Genomic DNA, 20,929 nt, shown 5'->3' on the forward strand with positions numbered 1-20,929 from the left:
ATAATTGTAATAATAGACTCCTAGTAATAGTCATGTTCAAATTCATTTGTTACGAAAAGGAAACATCTCAAAGATTGGACAAACACCACATCCCTACATGATGATTCTTTATTCATCAATATTGTGTGGTTTATTATATGTACAGGTGTTGAACAATGAAACAAAAACTCCTGGTCTTAGACCACAATAATTAATTAGTATGGTGTACGACCTCCTTTTTCGGCCAATACAGCATCAATTTGTCTTGGGAATGACAGATACAAGTCTTGCACAGTAGACAGAGGACATTTTGAGCCATTCTTCTTGCAGAATAGTGGCCAGGTCACTATGTGATGCTGGTGGAGGAAAACATTTCCTGACTCGCTTCTCAAAAACACCGCAAAGTGACTCAATATTATTTAGATCTGGTGACTGTGCAGGCCAAGAGAGATGTGCACATGGTCCTCCAGAATGGTTCGGTAGTCCTCAGCAGTAACCCATCTAGCACAAATATTGGGCCTAGGGAATGACATGATATTGCAGCCCAAACCATCACTGATCCACCCCCAAACTTCACTCTGGGCATGCAAAAGTCTGGGTGGTACGCTTCTTTAGGGCTTCTCCACACCGTAACCCCGGATGTGGGAAAGACAGTGAAGGTGGACTCATCAAAGAACAATACATGTTTCATATTGTCTACAGCCCAAGATTTTCGCTGCTGGCACCATTGAAACCGACGTTTGGGATTGGCACGAGTAACCAAAAGGTTTGGCTATAGCAGCCCGGCCATATACATTGACCCTGTAGAGCTACTGATGAACAGTTTTGGTGGAAACAGGAGAGTTGAGGTGAGTTGGGACGCTGTGGATTTATGTTTTAAATAAGACAAGCTTCTTGTCATGATTAGAGTTTCTAACATACTGTGTGTTCATCAGACATACATTAAGTTTTTTCTGTTAATATGAAATGATGAAGAGCTAAATTTACCTTTCTGACATAAACAGAACTTTTATCTTTCTGTGTAATTAAACAATCAGATACTTTGTTTATGTTAAACATTACAGGGATGTGATGTTTATACGCAGTTCACAATTCAGTAGACAATGTACTACATATAAACACTAATAAAACATGGGTTGAACTTAATGCAAGTGTAAAGCTCATTCATGTCATGTTTAATAAATCATGTCTGAATCTTTGAACTTTTCTGCACAAAATTTGTGCCTTAAAATAAACAAACAATCAGCAGTGGAATTTTAAAATATTTGGCAGGCGTGAGGGGTAACCGCTCTGTGCCTGTAGTATGTTTGTCTTAGACCGGGTGTGTTTGGTGCTTGGGACTTTTATTGCACTCTTGTTGAGTGTTTTTGGTTTAGGTATTCACAGGTGTTCAGTATTATCCTGATTAGCTTCATTATTTAAACCTCAGGATTTTCTCCTGTCTTGGTCTCGTATCTGATCTGATCTTCTTTTTCTTTGTCTTTCAACTGTTCCCTTTTAGGGGTCGCCACAGTAAATCATCTGCCTCCATCTAACCCTATCTTCTGCATCCTCTTCTCACACACCAACTTCATGTCCTCTCTCACTGCATCCATAAATCTCCTCTTTGGTCTTCCTCTAGACCTCCTGCCTGGCAGTTCCAACCTCAGCATCCTTCTACCGATATATTCACCAACTCTCCTCTGAACATGTCCAAACTACCTCAATCTGGCTTCTCTGACTTTATCTCCAAAACATGTAACATGGGATGTTGCTCTGATGAACTCCTTCTTGATCCTATCCATCCTTGTCACTCCCAAGGAGAACCTTAACATCTTCAGCTCTGCTACCTCCAACTCTGCCTCCTGTCTTTTCTTCAGCTTCCATGCTGCCAGTTTCTCCAAAAGGGGCAAAAGTCTCGGTGAAGCGCCAGGGCGCGCTTGATGAGCGGACGTAGGAATTTCCCGATCCGATCAGAACGAGAAAGAAAGGAGGAAAATCTGTCTCTCGCAGCTCTGCCGGATGCACGTCGTTTTAAGCCCGAGGAATGCGCCGCGGCCTGTAGCTTCTCTGTAAAGAATGCGAGCCGCACACGAAGCACTTTAATCGAGAAGGTAAGTGTAAAGATCACCCCTCCGGGATGGATTTATCACACGGAGGGACACATCTCGCTTGAAACTCAGCCATATTGGTGAGTTAACACTTCCTTATTTTGCTGGTTTACATGGTGTGGAAATCGCGCTCCGAAAGAGCGGAGGTATGGATCTCCTAACAAACTCCACCATATCGGTGACTTAATATTTTTTTAATTCGCTTGCACACATCACACGCAATCACAATGCGTTTCTGAAGACAAAAAGATCTGAGGAATGTTTCCGGTTCACTCCTATTTACAACCTGCAGGTGTGTCTCATCAGATGACGTCACCCGACCGAAGTTATATATGCCCAAATTTGGCGTTTGATACACACATGCTTCACAATCGGCAACACAGAAAGATGTTCCCATAGCGTTTTCACGCAGCATCGAGTGTAGCCTTTGAAAGGGAACTCTCTTGTTCTTAAAAATCGTCTCTGGAATCCTTTCACTCTCCAAGATCTTGTTAAACAAATTAGTCAGAAACTCTAATGCCACCTCTCCCAAGCACTTCCATACCTCCAAGGTATGTCATCAGGACCAACAGCCTTTCCACTCTTCATCCTCTTCAATGCCCTTCTCACCTCACTTTTACTAATATTTGCTACTTCCTGTTTCACAACAGTCACGTCTTCTATTCTTCGATCTCTTTCATTTTTCTCATTCATCAACTTTTCAAAGTATTCCTTTTATCTTCCCATAACCCTCCTGGCATCTTTCAGTACATCTCTATCTTTAATCACTCTAACCTGCTGCACATCCTTCCCATCTCGATCTCTCTGCCTCACCAACCTGTACAAATCTACCTCTACCTCCTTACTGTCCACTTTCTTCAGTCCTCTCAGAGTCCCACTTCTTCTTAGCTAGCCTCTTTCCCTGGTTACACTCCTGGACTTCCTCGTTCCACCACCAAGTCTCCTTGTTCACTTTTCCTTTACGTGATGATACACCAAGTACCCTCCTACCTGTCTCCCTGATCACATTGGCTGTAGTTGTCCAGTCAACTGAAAGCACCTCCTGAACACCCATAGCCTGTCTCAACTCCTCCCTAAAGACTACACGACATTCTTCCTTTCTCAGCTTCCACCACTTTGTCCTCTGCTCTGCCTTTGTCCTCTTCACCTTCCTCACCACCAGGGTTATTTTAAACACCACCATTCTGTGTTGTCTGGCTACACTCTTCCCTACCAACACTTTGCAGTCACTGATCTCTTTCAGATTACAACGCCGACACAAGATGTACTGTAGTCCACCTGAGTGCTTCTGCCTCCACTCTTATATGTCACCCTATGTTCCTGCCTCTTCTGGAAGAAAGTATTAACTATTGCCATTTCCATCCTCTTTGCAAAGTCCACCACCATCTGTTCTTCTACATTCCTGTCCTGAAGACCAAACCTGCCCATCACATTTTCATCACCTTTGTTCCCTTCCCCAACATGTCCATTGAAGTCTGCACCAATCACCACTCTCTCACCTCTAGGTATGCTTTGTATCACTTCATCTAACTCACTCCAGAATTTCTCCTTTTCTTTTAACTCACATCCTACCTGTGGTGCATAACCACTAACAACATTGAACATCACCACTTCAATTTCCAGCTTCAAACTCATCACCCTATCTGATACTATCTTCACCTCTGGAACGTTTCTTACAAACTTCCCTTTTAGAATAACTCCCACTCCATTTCTTTTCCTATCCACACCATGGTAAAACAATTTAAACCCTAATACTAAGCTTCTAGCCTTGCTAACTTTCCACCTGGTCTCCTGGACACACAGTATATCCACCTTCCTTCTCTGCATCATATCAACCAACTCTTTTGACTTCCCTGTCATAGTCCTAATATTCAAAGTCTCTACTATCACTCCTAAACTCTTGCCTTTCCTTTTCTCTCTCTGCTTTCGAACACGCCTTTCTCCCCTCCTTTTTCGACCATATCGTATCTGATCTGATTTACTAAGTTTATTCTGTCCTGTTAACTTCTGGTTTGAGTTGTTTGTATAGTATATTGCATCTTTCCTTTCTGCTGTTGCTCTAAAGTTATGTGATGATGGCATTCCTGCATCTCTTTTATCCTGACAGCAGTAAAATCATTGTGATTGTTAGGATCAAAAGTTCATTCTGAATGTCTTTTTTTTTAACACTTTATATATAATAGCTGAATAAAATTGTCAGATCAATTAAGATAGCAAATAAGTAATTTTTTTGTTTGTTTTTTTACAAATCAAATTTATTGATATCATTAAAATAAGAGTAAAAATCATATACAATAAAATCTGGAACAAAATCTGAAACTAGTGAAAACTTTACATATACAAGCAATAAGATAAACTCACACACACTCACCTGATACAGAGAGTGTAACAGGATGACTGATCTGTGAGAGCTGAGAGTCTCTTTTCCTCCCTCTGCAGGTGTATTTACCCCCGTCAGAGTCTCTAACTGAGCTGATGATCAACTCCTGTGTTGTGTCTCGTAGCTGTGTGTTATTATTCTTATACCAGCTGTATGTCCACTCAGTGTCTCCTCCTGTCTGTACGTCACACCTGAAAGTCACTCTCTCTCCTCTGTACACCTGTATATCAGGATTTATAATCACCACAGGTTTAGGACTCACTGTAGGGAAAAGAAAGTCACATAAATACACAATTTCAAAAACAATTATTTAATCAAGTAACAACTATTACTATTAGTAAGTATTAACATTGAAAAAAAATATTCCAACATGTTTGTTCCCACTAGGAGAGTTGATGCAATAAATCTGCTCACATGTAAATAATTAAACTTAACAACTGTCACAAAACAAGCACTACTGATGAAGTAAATTTAGATCACAATTTTAAATACAGACTCAACACTAAATAATTATCTTACTGTACTGACAATTCATATCTTCTACACTATCTGTGTTTTAACTACAGTGTTAGTTCTCATACACTGTACATAAGTAAATATAATTCTGTGGTGTTTACAAGGAATAAACTTGCAGCTGTGGTCGGCAGAATAATTCTTTGAACAATACAGTAGTAATGTAAATAACTTTAATAGCAGCCCTCTAAATACAGCCCTTCTCTACTAAGTTAATCTTACCATGTTGATATGAAACTGATTATATCAATAAGATTTATGTGCAGGTGTTGATTATAGTACACTAAACCCTATTTAATTTCACTGAAAAACAAAGAGCATTGTTTTACTGCAAAAGCTTCATTATAAGACTTTTTAACTGATTTACTTTTTTTTTATAATGTACTGTTTACAATAGTGTCATCCAAATAATGCTAAGTACTTTTTATAATTTATTCATTATGCAAAAGACTTTGCAGTGTCTCTGTGTGCAGCTGGAGAACGAGAGCATCTCAGCATTGTCTCTGTCTGTGTAGAGAGAATACAGTGTCAGAGACACACCTGTGACACGACTTACTGAGTCACTGCCATAGTGGATGTGTTTAGCAGCGTATAAACGAGGTGTGTGTTTGTGTTCATGGTTCGTATGCTTACTGTCACAGCACTAAATGATGATTTAACAGTCAGTGTGTTTTTATAATCAATAACTGGACATGACACAGGTTGCCCCTTCACTATATGCTTGAAAAGGTGGAAAATAAGTAATTGCACACACACACACACACACACACACACACACACACACACACACACACACACACACACACACAAACAGCAAAATGGCAGGTTGTAAGAAGTTTGTTCTAAAGTGTAATTTAATGGGAACAACGACTTTGGAGCCCCTTTCAGACAGAACCGCTTTACATAAATTAAACTGAAATTTAAGGTTTATGTCAGAACTCACTTCATAATAACAAAAATAAGACAAGCCTAATAACTTTTATTGATCACTTTGAACCCAAAACAAGTCAGAACTGCATGAGGATCAGTTAAGGAGCAGGACACACATGATTACAACATACTGGCATAGTGCATTCAGGAAAAGCTGGAAAATGATGTTGTAAAGGCCAGACTCATGTTAGATTTTTTAGGTTTTGTTTGGCTACTTTTAATCAACTTCAGGTCAAAATTGTGTCTCAAAACATCAGGTTTATTTTAAACTTTGTAATGTTTAAGCCCACTGTGTATCCAGTGTTGAAGACATAGCAGAACAACAAGGATAAGCTAAGGAGGAGCTTTGTGAACTGTATGGGGCTGTAAGTAAAGCTGCAGAATACACAACACATATGTTCTGTTTATTGTCGACAGAGGTTTTAGCCATGCAGATCTCAGATCAAGGCTTCCTTGGACTTTGAAGTGAGACGAGCAAACACACTGGATCTTGTTTACACAAACATTCCCGGCGTGTACCAGGCCCCGCCCTCATTTCCTGTACTCGCTCCACATCTCTGTTATATTAATTCCAGCACACACACACACCTCTAGTCAGGTTCTCCAAACATCCCAGCAGGAGCGTCTCTGTACATCAGGACTGTTTAGATCACACTGACTGGCACATGTTCAGGGAGACTGTAACTAACGGTGATTCCACTAACTTGGAGGAGAACATGACATCAGTGACTATCTACAACAGCAAGTACATCAGTGACATCACTGTCTCCAACATCATCACCACATGACGCAACCAGAAGACGTGGATGACTGCAAAGGTGTGAGCGCTGCTGAGAACCCAAGACTGTTTAGAGCAGCAGAAAATGTCAACAGCCTCCTCACATCCTTATATGATAAAAAAAAAAATATATCCATAGCAACCAAAAATGAAAATATGGAAATAAGAAAAGCTGCACATGTAACGTCAAACATAATTAATGCTGTAAAGACGGCATTTTTAAAACATTTCACATAAGATAAGATGTGGGTGTAATTAACATGTACAGATTGCTGCTAAGTCAAATCTCATGGAGTTTCAGCTGAGCTCTGCACATTTTCAAATGTGTGTATGTGTGTGTGTGTTACTGGGTTTTCTGTCAGTGCTGCTCCTTTAAGGTTTGATGTGAGCTCAGGTTTAAAATTTTCTGAAAAAAATGAAATGCAGTTCAAGATGTGAAACTGTCTTTACTGAACTAATCACTTCTAACGTGCAGATGGACATCTTTCCCATGTGCGAGTCGTTTCTCTTTCCAGTACGGATGCCATCTCTCTCCAGTGTGCATGTGCCTTCTACCTTCTGTGTGTGCAAGTTTTTTTTTTTTTGGATGAGTTGCAAGTTAAATGCTAAAGAGCTGTTCTACCACCCAACGCTGAAAAAATTAAAGCTACAGAGTCGTGCTATTGGAGTGTTTGGAGGGAAATGCAGAGTGTAAATGGAAGTCATTTAAAGGAATAGTCGTCTCATTTATTCTATTAAACATGCTGATGCTAAACAGTTAGCTCCATGGTATCTTTATCTGTGTCCAAACGTGTATGTGAGCAAACTAGTGCGGAAATTACACTGAGTGGTTCCCTAAATATTACTGTAAATCAATCATTTTATTTGTTTATTTACAACCTTTTGATGTCATTGTTTTACAGCACAATACTGTTAATTTTGCAGACATTATATTTTACAGTATGTTTATCATAAAGTGCTGTATCTTTACACTTTGCGACTGTTTACATGTTGTTTATATGTTAAGTGTTGTGCAGAATCACTTAACAAAAAGTCTCTTACTCACCAATAACATTTACCCAGAGTGCATCACTGTATTGTGTGTAGTAGACTGGGGTTCCTCTTCCAGCTCTGCACCTGTACTGACCTCCATCAGAGACACTAACTGATCTGATGGTGTTGTGAGAGTAGGAGTAGTAGGAGTAGTAGGAGGAGTAGTAGTACTGTGCTGCAGTCTCAGTCTCAGTGCTCTGTGTGAGTGTGATCCAGTAAAACTTCCATCCATCAGACTGCACATTCAGTCTACAGGTCAGAGTCACTGAGTTTCCTGTCAGGATGTCTCCTTCAGGGCTTGATGTGAGCTCAGGTTTAGGTTTTTCTGTAATAAAAAAAATAAATAAAAATAAAAAACAGTTCAAGATGTTAAGTTCTTACCTAGCTTTATAGATAATTCACTTATAAGGACATGTCGAGAAACGATGAACAGATGTCACATAATTTACAATAACAACTAAAATATGAATAAAACATTGACAAGAACTAAACTGAATTCAATTTAATTGACTTGCTGCAGACTCTAAAGATTTCCTGCCTGCCAGTTAAGTCTAAAAAAAAAATCTGTGTCCCATCCACCAATCACAGCAAACTTATCACCTTTAACATTCTGATTCCAGTCTAAATCTGGTAAATTATTCTGCTTAATTTTACATAATGTACTGTACATATCTTTATTTTTTAAAATAAGTATAGACATACAAAAAAAACCTAATAAACACACACACTGACCTGATATAGAGAGTGTAACAGGATCACTGATCTGTGAGAGCTGAGAGTCTCTTCTCCTCCCTCTGCAGGTGTATTTACCACTGGAGTAATAATAATCTGTAAACTCCTGTGCTGTGCTGTATGGGTAGAATGTGTGACCGTCTCTATACCAGCTGTATGTCCACTCAGTGTCTCCTGTCTGTATGTTACACCTGAAAGTCACTCTCTCTCCACTGAACACCTGTGTATCAGGCTTCATAATCACCACAGGTTTAATCTCTGTAAGAAAGAAAAATCACATAAATACACCATTTCAAAAATTATTATTTAATCAATTGCTGAAAAGTATTAACATTTTTAACAATTTCATTTAAAATATACTGTATGTAACCACTGAGAGTGTAGATACAGTAAATCTGTTCACATGTAAATGATTAAACTCTGTCACACAACAATCACTACTGATGAAGTAAATGTAGATCACAATTTTAAATACAGACTCAACACTAAATAATCATCTTACTGTACTGACAATTCACATCTTCTACACTATCTGTGTTTTAACTACAGTGTTAGTTCTCATACACTGTAAGTAAATATTATTCGGTGGTGTTTATAAGGAGTAAACTTGCAGCTGTGGTCGGCAGAATAATTCTTTGAACAATACAGTAGTAATGTAAATAACTTTAATAGCAGCCCTTTAAATACAGCCCTTCTCTACTAAGTTAATCTTACCATGTTGATATGAAACTGATTATATCAATAAGATTTATGTGCAGGTGTTGATTATAGTACACTAAACCCTATTTAATTTCACTGACAAACAAAGAGCATTGTTTTACTGCAAAAGCTTCATTATAAGACTTTTTAACTGATATTTTTTTTTAATAACATTTATGTTTTTCTTATAATGTACTGTTTACAATAGTGTCATCCAACTAATGCAAATTATTATGCATAATTTATTCAGCAGTGTCTCTGTCTGTGCAGAAAGAATACAGTGTCAGAGACACACATGTGACACGACATCACATACACACAGCACAATGGCAGGTTGTGAAAGTGTTTGATCTAAAGTATACTTTAATTGGAACTATGACTTTAGAGCCCCTTTCAGACCTGGAACGCTTTACATAAATTCGACTGAAATTTAAGGTTCATGTCAGAACTCACTTCACAATAACAGAAATAATTCGACCCTAATAACTTTTATGGATCACTTTTAACCCAGAACAAGTCTGAACTGCATGACGATCAGTTAAGAAGCAGCACACACACGATTACAACATACAGTAGGTACCCAATCGGAATGGCTATTACCACCACGCTTACCGCTGCGTTAAAACAACAGCGGTCAAAATAAATCCGTTGCATTTCAAAATCATTCTTGAAATGACCGCCAGGTGGCTCAAAGTCACATTTTCACTAGCCGCAGTTTTAAAATACAATTTAGTCATATGAAAATGTTGTATCGTAAAAATACAGTAGTGATTGTAATTTCCATATGAGTACAGTACTTTACACAACAAACATGAAAAATCTGAACCAGAGCTATTGATAAACGTATAAATGGTATTATAACGTATCTCTGTATCTGTTTATTGTTATTTAAGTTCTGGAGTATTTCAGGTACTTTAAACACATTGTTGGGTTGCTCATGTTGGGTCATATGAGATGTAGTGAGTAATTTACAAATGGTTGGGTTATTTTTAAGAGTTGTTTAGGCAAGAATGTGTGTATACAGCTCAAAATCTCCATCAGTTATTAAAGATAGCATCTATTTAGAAAAAAATGCCCCAGTGATTTCCGAGATTTGTGCTTCAGGAAATCTCCCGGCGCTCTGCGCATAACACCGGGCCAACTCATGTCGGAAATCATTTATAAATGTTTCCTAAACGTGGGCTATTGTTTTTTTACTTATAATATTTTTTATTTAATTTAAATGAGGTTTGGGCTCCTTTTTAATTTACTACCATAGTCTAATTGGTAGTAATTTAATTTACTACCGTAGTCTAATCAGCGCTCAACCGCATACACAAAGTTTTCCAGAGCTCACCGGCAGAAGTAGACTAATGATTATAAATGTGTCGGGAAAAACAGCAAGCAGACTGACTCTCACCATTTTTATAATTCATTAATAAACTATTCATTTCTTTGGTTTCGGCTGTGATGAAGGTGATCATGTCATCTCGTCGTCTCCACTTTTGATATAATCTAAAGGCTTGATATAAAGGTATACATTTACTTTGCCTAAATTCGATGCAAATAAGAAACGCCTATATTTATGACTATATTTTTAGTACTGTGATTGTAAATTTGGTTTAATGTTTCTTGTATTTTATAAGGTTTTGCCAGAGCTGGCACAGCACAATGGGGGTCATTATTTATTAAAGAAAATTATGATGATCATAACAGCCAACTGCATTTCCTTCTTATAATAACGCAAAGTACAACCGGGGCTGGATGACATCGACATCTGCTTACACAGTAGCACCTCCTGACAATGTTTTAAATTTATGGTAATTTATTACAGGTAATAAATCTACTAGACATTTAAAGAACACAAAATATAAGATGACAGAAAACCCTACACGCATAGCTTTTCTAATTACACATGATCCAATCTAAAGGCTCACTGTCTTAACGTTTACCTCGCTTAAATCCTATTAAGATTTAATTTAATTTGAATTCTACATTTGTACTGTAATGTTAGTACTGTGATTATGAATTTGTTTAAATACAATGTTTTACTTGATTTTATCCGCTACTACATGCGGATCCTCCAGGACATCTACAGGAAGCGGTGCCTGAGGAAAGCGAGGAGGATCATCAAAGACTCCAGTCACCCCAGGCACAACCTTTTCAAACTACTTCCATCAGACAGAAGGTACAGCAGTATTCGGTCCCGAAAGAGCAGGCTAAGGGACAGCTTCTTCCACCAGGCCATCAGACTGCTGAACACTGACCAATAAGTCTTCACAGACACCACACCGTCACTTTAACACGGTCACTTTATAGTCACTAAGACACTTTATACACTCCATACTGCACATAATTGCCTTTTGCACAACATTCATTGCGGACATTCTTTATACATTCATATATAGTAGACACACTTTTACAAACGTGTGTGTATGTATGCATGTATGCATATGTGTGGATTTATGTATGTATGTATGTGTATGTGTGTATATATACACTCACCTAAAGGATTATTAGGAACACCTGTTCAATTTCTCATTAATGCAGTTATCTAATCAACCAATCACATGGCAGTTGCTTCAATGCTTTAGGGGCCGGTCCTGGTCAAGACAATCTCCTGAACTCCAAACTGAGTGTCAGATTAGGACAGAAAGGTGATTTATCAACTTTGAGCGTGGCATGGTTGTTGGTGCCAGACGGGCCGGTCTGAGTATTTCACAATCTGCTCAGTTACTGGGATTTTCACGCACAACCATTTCTAGGTGTGAATGGTGTAAAAAGAATGGTGTGAAAAGGGAAAAACATCCAGTATGCGGCAGTCCTGTAGGCGAAAATGCCTTGTTGATGCTAGAGGTCAGAGGAGAATGGGCCGACTGATTCAAGCTGATAGAAGAGCAACTTTGACTGTAATAACTCGTTACAACTGAGGTATGCAGCAAAGCATTTGTGAAGCCACAACACGCACAACCTTGAGGCGAATGGGCTACAACAGCAGAAGACCCCACCGGGTACCATTCATTTCCACTACAAATAGGAAAAAGAGGCTACAATTTTACACGAGCTCAGCAAAATTGGACAGTTAAAGACTGGAAAAATGTTGCCTGGTCTGATGAGTCTAGATTTCTGTTGAGACATTTAAATGATAGAGTCAGAATTTGGCGTAAACAGAATAAGAACATGGATCCATCATGCCTTGTTACCACTGTGCAGGCTGGTGGTGGTGGTGGTGTAATGGTGTGGGGGATGTTTTCTTGGCACACTTTAGGCCCCTTAGTGCCAATTGGGCATCGTTTAAATGCCACAGGCTACCTGAGCATTGTTTCTGACCATGTCCATCCCTTTATGACCACCATGTACCCATCCTCTGATGGCTACTTCCAGCAGAATAATACACCATGTCACAAAGCTCGAATCATTTCAAATTGGTTTCTTGAACATGACAATGAGTTCACTGTACTAAAATGGCCCCCACAGTCACCAGATCTCAACCCAATAGAGCATCTTTGGGATGTGGTGGAACGGGAGCTTCGTGCCCTGGATGTCCATCTGCAAGATGCTATCCTATCAATATGGGCCAACATTTCTAAAGAATGCTTTCAACACTTTGTTGAATCAGTGGCACGTAGAATTAAGGCAGTTCTGAAGGCGAAAAGAGGTCAAACACAGTACTAGTGTGGTGTTCCTAATAATCCTTTAGGTGAGTGTATAGATGTGTGTATGTGTGTGTGTAATATACATAGGTATATTTGTTTCACATTCATTGCAATTATCCTTACAATTAATCCTATAGAGAATGAACTAAGGCACGAGGCGTCAGTCTATAGTTATATAGCGCCACTCAGTGGTAAAAGCCAGCAAACGCACAAACCCAAATGCTGCTACTCTACTGACATAGTACATTGAGCCAACCATCAGGAAAAGCTGGAACATGATGTTGTAAATCCCCAACTCATGTTAGATTGTCCAGATTTTGTTTGAAGACTTTTAATTAACTTTAGGTGGAAATTGTGTCTCAAAACGTCAGGTTTATTTTAAACTTCGTAATGTTTAAGCCCACTGTGTATCCAGTGTTAAAGACATAGCAGTACAAAAAGGCTAAGCTAAGGAGGAGCTTTGTAAACTGTATGGGGCTGTAAGTAATGCTGCAGAATACACAACACATATGTTCTGTTTATTGTCGACAGAGGTTTCAGCCATAAAGATGTGAGATCAGTGCTTCCTGAATTCAATTCAATTTTAATTATATAGGGCTTTTAACAATGGTCATTGTCTCAAAGCAGCTTCACAAAGATGAAAGAAATTTAAAAAAAAAAGAATGTGTCTATACAACAATGAGATAAATGAATGAATGATGAATGAAATGTCTCTGATGAGCAAGCTAAGGGTGACAGCGACAAGGGCAAGGAAAAACTTGATGATGAGATGGCAATAGGGAGAAACCTTGAGAGGAACCAGACTCAATTAGATAAAAATTATATACCATCATGTGTGTTATGCAGCTGAAAGTTCAATATAACAGAAATTCCTTAAATTAACATGAAGTCCAGTTCAGCACAGGGATAAGTCAGTTGGTGCAGAGGGCAGATGGGGTCCCTATGCTGAACTGGACATCATGTTAATTTAAAGAATTTCTGTTATATTGAACTTTCAGCTGCATAACACACATGGTGTTATATCATCTCTATCTGTTATCACCCAGATGAGGATTCCCTGTTGAGTCTGGTTCCTCTCAAGGTTTCTTCCTATTGCCATCTCAGGGAGTTTTTCCTTGCCACCGTCGCCGTCACTCTTGGCTTGCTCATCAGAGACATTTCATTCATTCCTTTCATTATTATCTAGACACATTTTTCTCATACATACACAATTTATTATTATTATTATTATTATTATTTATTATTTTAATTATTTTTTTTATGAATTTCTTTTATTTTTGTGAAGCTGCTTTAAGACAATGACCATTGTTAAAATTTTATATAAATAAAATTGAATTAAATTAAATTGAATTGAATCTATATGTTTTACAGAAGGAATCCTGCACTGTCTCAGATCACAAAACCCTGCAGCACACAGTGAGGACAGGAGAGAAGATCATCTGGATCTCTCCTCTCTCCATCATGAACATTTACACCCCACACTGCATCCTCAAAGACCTCAGCACTGTGAATGATCCCATATACATTCTTTACCCTTTTGACACCTGGAAAAATGTAATGAAGCACTTTTAAACTTCGACATTTGAACCTAAGTTTGAAAATAAATTCATCCATGGCAACCAAAAATGACAATATGGAAATAAGAAAAGCTGCACATGTAACATCAAACATAATTAATGCTGTAAAGACAACATTTTACAAGATAAGATGTGGGTGTAATTAATATGTACAGATTGCTGCTAAGTCAAATCTCATGGAGTTTCAGCTGAGCTCTGCACATTTTCAAATGTGTGTATGTGTGTGTGTGTGTTACTGGGTTTTCTGTCAGTACTGCTCCTTTAAGGTTTGATGTGAGCTCAGGTTTAAAATTTTCTGAAAAAAATGAAATGCAGTTCAAGATGTGAAACTGTCTTTACTGAACTAATCACTTCTAACGTGCAGATGGACATCTTTCCCATGTGCGAGTCGTTTCTCTTTCCAGTACGGATGCCATCTCTCTCCAGTGTGCATGTGCCTTCTACCTTCTGTGTGTGCAAGTGTTTTTTTTTTTTTGGATGAGTTGCAAGTTAAATGCTAAAGAGCTGTTCTACCACCCAACGCTGAAAAAATTTAAGCTACAGAGTCGTGCTATTGGAGTGTTTGGAGGGAAATGCAGAGTGTAAATGGAAGTCATTTAAAGGAATAGTCGTCTCATTTATTCTATTAAACATGCTGATGCTAAACAGTTAGCTCCATGGTATCTTTATCTGTGTCCAAACGTGTATGTGAGCAAACTAGTGCGGAAATTACACTGAGTGGTTCCCTAAATATTACTGTAAATCAATCATTTTATTTGTTTATTTACAACCTTTTGATGTCATTGTTTTATAGCACAATACTGTTAATTTTATTTTACATTATATTTTACAGTATGTTTATCATAAAGTGCTGTATCTTTACACTTTGCAACTGTTTACATGTTGTTTATATGTTCAGTGTTGTGCAGAATCACTTAACAAAAAGTCTCTTACTCACCAATAACATTTACCCAGAGTGCATCACTGTATTGTGTGTAGTAGACTGGGGTTCCTCTTCCAGCTCTGCACCTGTACTGACCTCTATCAGAGACACTAACTGATCTGATGTAGTGATGGGAGTAGGAGGAGGAGTAGGAGTACTGTGCTGCAGTCTCAGTCTCAGTGCTCTGTGTAGATGTGTTCCAGTAAAACTTCCATCCAGCAGACTGCACATTCAGTCTACAGGTCAGAGTCACTGAGTTTCCTGTCAGGACGTCTCCTTTAGGACTTGATGTGATCACAGCTTTGGGTTTTTCTGTAAAAAATGAAAAATGTCAAGTTGTCTTTATCTAACTTTATAGATGATACACTTACAGTTGTGTTCAAAATAATAGCAGTCCAACATCAGTAACCAGATCAATAATTGTTTTTGGTAGAAATTATATTTCTTCATGGTAAATATTGTACTTGTAGGTGTAGTGGAGTAATAGAAAACCAACAGACCCAACAGTCATGATTGGATGCATCTGATTCTGTGTAATTAAATTATTAATTGAAATGGGGCATGTTCAAAATAATTGCAGTGTTGACTTTAATTAGAGGGGTAAACTATTCTGTGAAAAACAGGTGTCAAAAGGTTCCCTTTATTTAAGAATAAATGCAGAAAAGGTTGTCCTGTGCATTTCTCTTAAAAAATCAGAGTAAAACGGGTCGTTTCAGACATTGTTTAGAACAACAGCGTACTTTGATTCAAAAGTTGATTAAAGATGGAAAAAACCTACAAATGATAGGGTGCTCTGCTAAAATGATATTAAATGTTTTAAAATGGAAATTAAAACCAGAAAGATGTGGAAGAAAACAGAGAACTACTATTCGAATGGATCGAAAAATAACAAAATTGGCAAAGACTCAGCCAATGATCAGTTCCAGCATGGTTAAAGAACATCTAAAGTTACCTGTGAGTACTGTTACTATTAGAAGACAGCTATGTAAAGCCAAGCTATCAGCAAGAAGTCCCATTGTTGAAAAAAAGATGTGCTAAAGAGGTTAGAGCTCGCCAAAGAACACATTGACTGACCTAAAGAGAAATGGCTGATGAAAGCAAGATTGTTCCTTTTGGGTCTAGAGGCCGCAGACAGTTTGTCAGGCCCCCAAACACTGAATTCAAGCCACAGTACACTGTGAAGACAGTGAAGCATTTAGGCACAAGCATCATGATATGGAGATGCTTCTTGTACTATGGTGTTGGGCCTATTTATCACATTTCAGGGATCATGGATCAATTTGAGTATATCAGAATACTTAAAGAGGTCATGTTGCCTTATGCAGAAGAGGAAATTCCCTTGAAAGGGGTGTTTCAACAAGACAACAAACTTGTAGCCTGACATTAAAAATGCTGTTTCTGAGACAAATCCAAGAAATGCAAAGGAATTGTTGCATGTAGTCCAATTGTCACAGATGTGAAGCAGTTCTCAGAAACCATGGTTACCCAAGTGAAAAAAAAGTATGCTAAGTTTATTAAACCCAAGCATATTTAAGTATGCTTGCAGCAGACTAATGACTAGTATACTTGAAGTTTGCTATTTTGGAACAACTAATTTTGTACTAAGTGTATTTAAGTTGTAATTAAATTGTACAAAAGCACAATTTTAAGTGTATTAAGTATACTTTTGTGTGCTAAAGTGGAACAACTTTAAGTATACTTAGTACAGTTAAAGTATATGGCTGTGTGTGTACTAACATACATACCTGACAGTAATGAATACAATTTAAGTATATATTTAATCTATTATAAGTACATTACAGCTATTTTTACTGTGTTACAAATACATGATTAATATACTATGAGTATATATTTTTATTACAGCAGTAGCTGTTATACTTCTGGTCAATTACAAATACTAAAAAAGTACACTTTGTGGGCAAATATACTTTATTATATCATACAGTACACACAACCTTCTATACTACAGTATTGCAAATGTGTTAACAGTACACTAAAGGTGTTTAGGATAATTTACAAATGCTAAATTCATTTTATACACTATAACGTAAAAAGCATTACATCAGTAATTATGAGGCAGATTTTATTCGAGTTTAACAGATTTAATATGCACCAGGTTACAAAAAAGCACTACTATAGTTTATTTTTGTTTAATAAAAACATGTTCACAAACACACAAACTAAAATTTAAGCTGTTGTGTAAACACAGACAGACATTTGTATTAGATTATACAGGTACAGTATTAGTTTAAACCTGGTGTTGATTCTAGCTGTTACACAGAGACTGAAAACAGGCCAAGACCCCAGTTAAAAAAAATACACTTTAGTGTATTGCAAAAATATTGAAAGCCTCGATAGTACATTGCCCGCCTCCCGCTTCTGATTGGCTGGTGTCGCGCTGATTCTAGTCTCTGGTTGGCTGGTATCGCGCTGATGAGCTATATCACTGCTGCAGTTCGTGCAAGTTTCGCTTGTGAGCGCATATAAGAAAGTTTAAACACAGAAATTATCTTGATAATAACCGTATATAAAAATTGTATTCCAATGTGTACTTTCTCTACATTTGTATATATTTTTAAAATATACCAAAACTACATTGAAAAAAAAGTTTACATAAGTAGGCTATACTTTGGAAATTAGACCAGCTTTTCACTTAAAGTAAATTTTTTCAATAATATATTTTTAAAAAGTGTACTATAATACAATTATTTAGAAGTATATTTAAAGTTAAATTCCAAAATGTTGTAAAAGCATGGTGTTAGTATACTTTTCATATATTAACTGATGGTACAACTTTTGTTAGTATATTTGCAATGTATTATCGAGGATTTTAATATATTTGTAATACACTAAAGTGTTTTTTTTTTTCCACTGGGGTATACAACTAAATATTAGTTCAGAGATGCACAAGAAAGATTAAACTTCAAGCATTTTTATTTAAAAGCTAAATGAATGATGACACTGCTATTTTTTGAACAGGCTAATATTTGTGTTTCTTCAATTTCTGTAAGCTAATAATCCATTTAACACCTTTTTATTCATGTTGTGTTCAGAATAGAATGTGCATGGTGTCCAATGCATTTACGTGATTTAAATTAAAAGTTATTATATGGATATGGAGCTTTACTCACTTTTTTTTGACACACTATTATTTTGAACACAACTGTATAAGGACATGTCGAGAAACGATGAACAGAGACATAGAGTAAACACTCAATTTTTTTATCTCAACATCACATCAAGCAAGCGAGCAAAGCCCTCTCACATAATTTGACAATAACAACTAAAATATAAATAAAACCTTGACAGGAAATGAACTAAACTGAATTCAGTTGACCCGCTGCAGACTTTCTAAAAAATTTCCTGCCTGTCAGTCAAGTCTGAAAAAAATCTGTGTCCCATCCACCAATCACAGCAAACTTATTAAACAAGTGCCTTTAACATTATGATTCCAATCTACGTAAATCTGGTGAATTATTTTGCTTAATTTTACATAATGTAGATATCTTTATTTTTTTTAAATAAGTATAGACATACAAAAAAAAAACATATTTAATAAACTCACACACTCACCTGATACAGAGAGTGTAACAGGATGACTGATCTGTGAGAGCTGAGAGTCTCTTCTCCTCCCTCTGCAGGTGTATTTACCCCTGGAGTAATGATAACTGTCTGTAAACTCCTGTGCTGTGTTGTATGGGGAGAATGTGTGACCGTCTCTATTCCACTCATATGTCCACTCAGTGTCTCCTCCTGTCTGTATGTTACACCTGAAAGTCACTCTCTCTCCTCTGAACACCTGTGTATCAGGCTTTATAATCACCACAGGTTTAGGACTCACTGTAAGGGAAAAAAAAATACTTTAAGGATTAATTAATTCCCAACAGCATTATTTAAACTTGTAGTAACATATTAAAGTGGAATACAGTGTATCTGCTCAGATGTAAATAATGAAGCTGTCAGAGGTGGACAATGTGGAAAACTGACTCAGTGATAAAATGAATCAACTGTTCTGTAAATTTACATCTTTTTCACTATTGAATTATGTCTGAGTTACAGTGTGTTTACTGTGCTGTTTTCTTTTTTCTGACACACACACACACACACTCTCTCTCACACACACACACACACACACACTCTCTCTCTCTCTCTCTCTCTCTCACACACACACACACACACACACACACACCTGTGCTCCCACTACACTGTACATTAACTATTTACCTGTAAATGACAGATAATACTATTATTGCTTTTATCGGTTCTCCTTGATTGCCTTTTATACTTTTTTTTTTTAGTGTAAAACACTACACTGAATATTTAATGGGACAGTATTATTTACTGAGAGATGTGCATCCATATCGCCTCGTCCGTCTACATAGTAAAATCTTTAGTGTTTATTTAACACTTGCAGAACTCATACAAATATTTTATTTTTTATTTATATTTTCAACCACATTTATAGGTGACATGGCAGGTGATTGCTGTTTATATCAAGTTTTTCAAAAGTAACTTTTTATAACTAGTTATCCAGTTTAAGAAGGTTGATGTACCATAACACACTAAAAGCTAATTAGCATTTGTACAGTACAAATTCTTTTAAAATTTTTTATTCCATAGCAACTGTCTGTAGTGTAAAATAATCTGACCCTTCAGTATAACTGTGTACTATTCCTGCATTACTTTTATAGTGTCTGTTGAGCTAGATTAAACACATGAAAATATAGAGCCTTGCAAAAGTATTCATACCCCTTGAACTTTTAACATTTTGTCATGTTACAATCACAAATTTCATGTGATAGACCAACACAAAGTAGCATATACAGTAATTGTGTAATGAAAGGAAAATTATAAAGGGTTTTCATTTTTTTTCTTTTTTACAAAAAAAAAATCTGAAACGTGTGCTGTGCCTTTGTATTTAACCTCTTTACTCTGATACCCCTAACTAAAATCAAGTGAAATCAATTACCATCAGAAGTCAAATAATTAGTAAATAGAGTCCATCTGTGTGTAATTTAATGTCAGTATAAAAAAGCTGTTCTGTGGAGCATTTAAAGGTTTGTTAGAGAACATTAGTGAACAAACAGCATAATAAAGCCCAAAAACCACACCAGACAGGTCAGGAATAAAGTTGTGGAGATGTTTAAAGCAGGGTTAGATTCTAAAAAAATATCCCAAGCTTTGACCATCTCTTGGAGCACTGTTCAGTCCATCATCCAAAAATAAAGAGTGTATGGCACAACAGCAACCAACCAAGACATAACCATCTACCTAAACTGAGGCCGGCAAAGAAGCACATTAATCAGAGATGCAGCCAATAGAGACTTATGGTAACTCTGAAGGAGCTGCAGAGATCCACTGCTCAGGTGGAAAAATCAGACTGAGTATAATTTGATTACCCTTTTAACCAGTTTACTTATAATTAAGTTATTTAAGTCTGATATTGAAATTAAGCAGAACACAACAAATCAGCAGGACAAAATATCCATTTTACAGGGTTAATGAAAAAACAGGTGACGCGGGTGCTGAGCACTAATTGTGCATGCACGCACTATAACTATACGAGTGACTATATGCACATTTGATAGTTTTCAGTTCAACACCAAATTAGTTCCTGAGCACAAAAAGTTCAATGGAAAGTAAAGTCTAATAGTAAAATATA

The 20,929-nt window shown here is 37.0% G+C and overlaps 1 protein-coding gene across 1 annotated transcript in view; it reads right to left on the minus strand.

Moving 5' to 3' along the window:
* LOC128520536 (Fc receptor-like protein 5) overlaps positions 1 to 20,042 on the minus strand; it is a 252,734-nt gene extending 232,692 nt beyond the window's left edge. Inside the window, exons 1-6 of the mRNA XM_053494818.1 lie at positions 20,033 to 20,042; positions 18,841 to 19,107; positions 15,283 to 15,579; positions 8,435 to 8,692; positions 7,716 to 8,027; positions 4,441 to 4,710 (exon numbers count right to left, since the gene is read on the minus strand). Coding sequence (XP_053350793.1) covers positions 4,441 to 4,710; positions 7,716 to 8,027; positions 8,435 to 8,692; positions 15,283 to 15,579; positions 18,841 to 19,107; positions 20,033 to 20,042 — 1,414 coding nt within the window. The remainder of the gene's footprint in view (positions 1 to 4,440; positions 4,711 to 7,715; positions 8,028 to 8,434; positions 8,693 to 15,282; positions 15,580 to 18,840; positions 19,108 to 20,032) is intronic.
* Between the last annotated feature and the right edge of the window lie 887 nt (positions 20,043 to 20,929).

The sequence above is a fragment of the Clarias gariepinus genome, chromosome 1, assembly GCF_024256425.1.
Source record: "Clarias gariepinus isolate MV-2021 ecotype Netherlands chromosome 1, CGAR_prim_01v2, whole genome shotgun sequence".
Lineage (NCBI taxonomy): Eukaryota > Metazoa > Chordata > Actinopteri > Siluriformes > Clariidae > Clarias > Clarias gariepinus.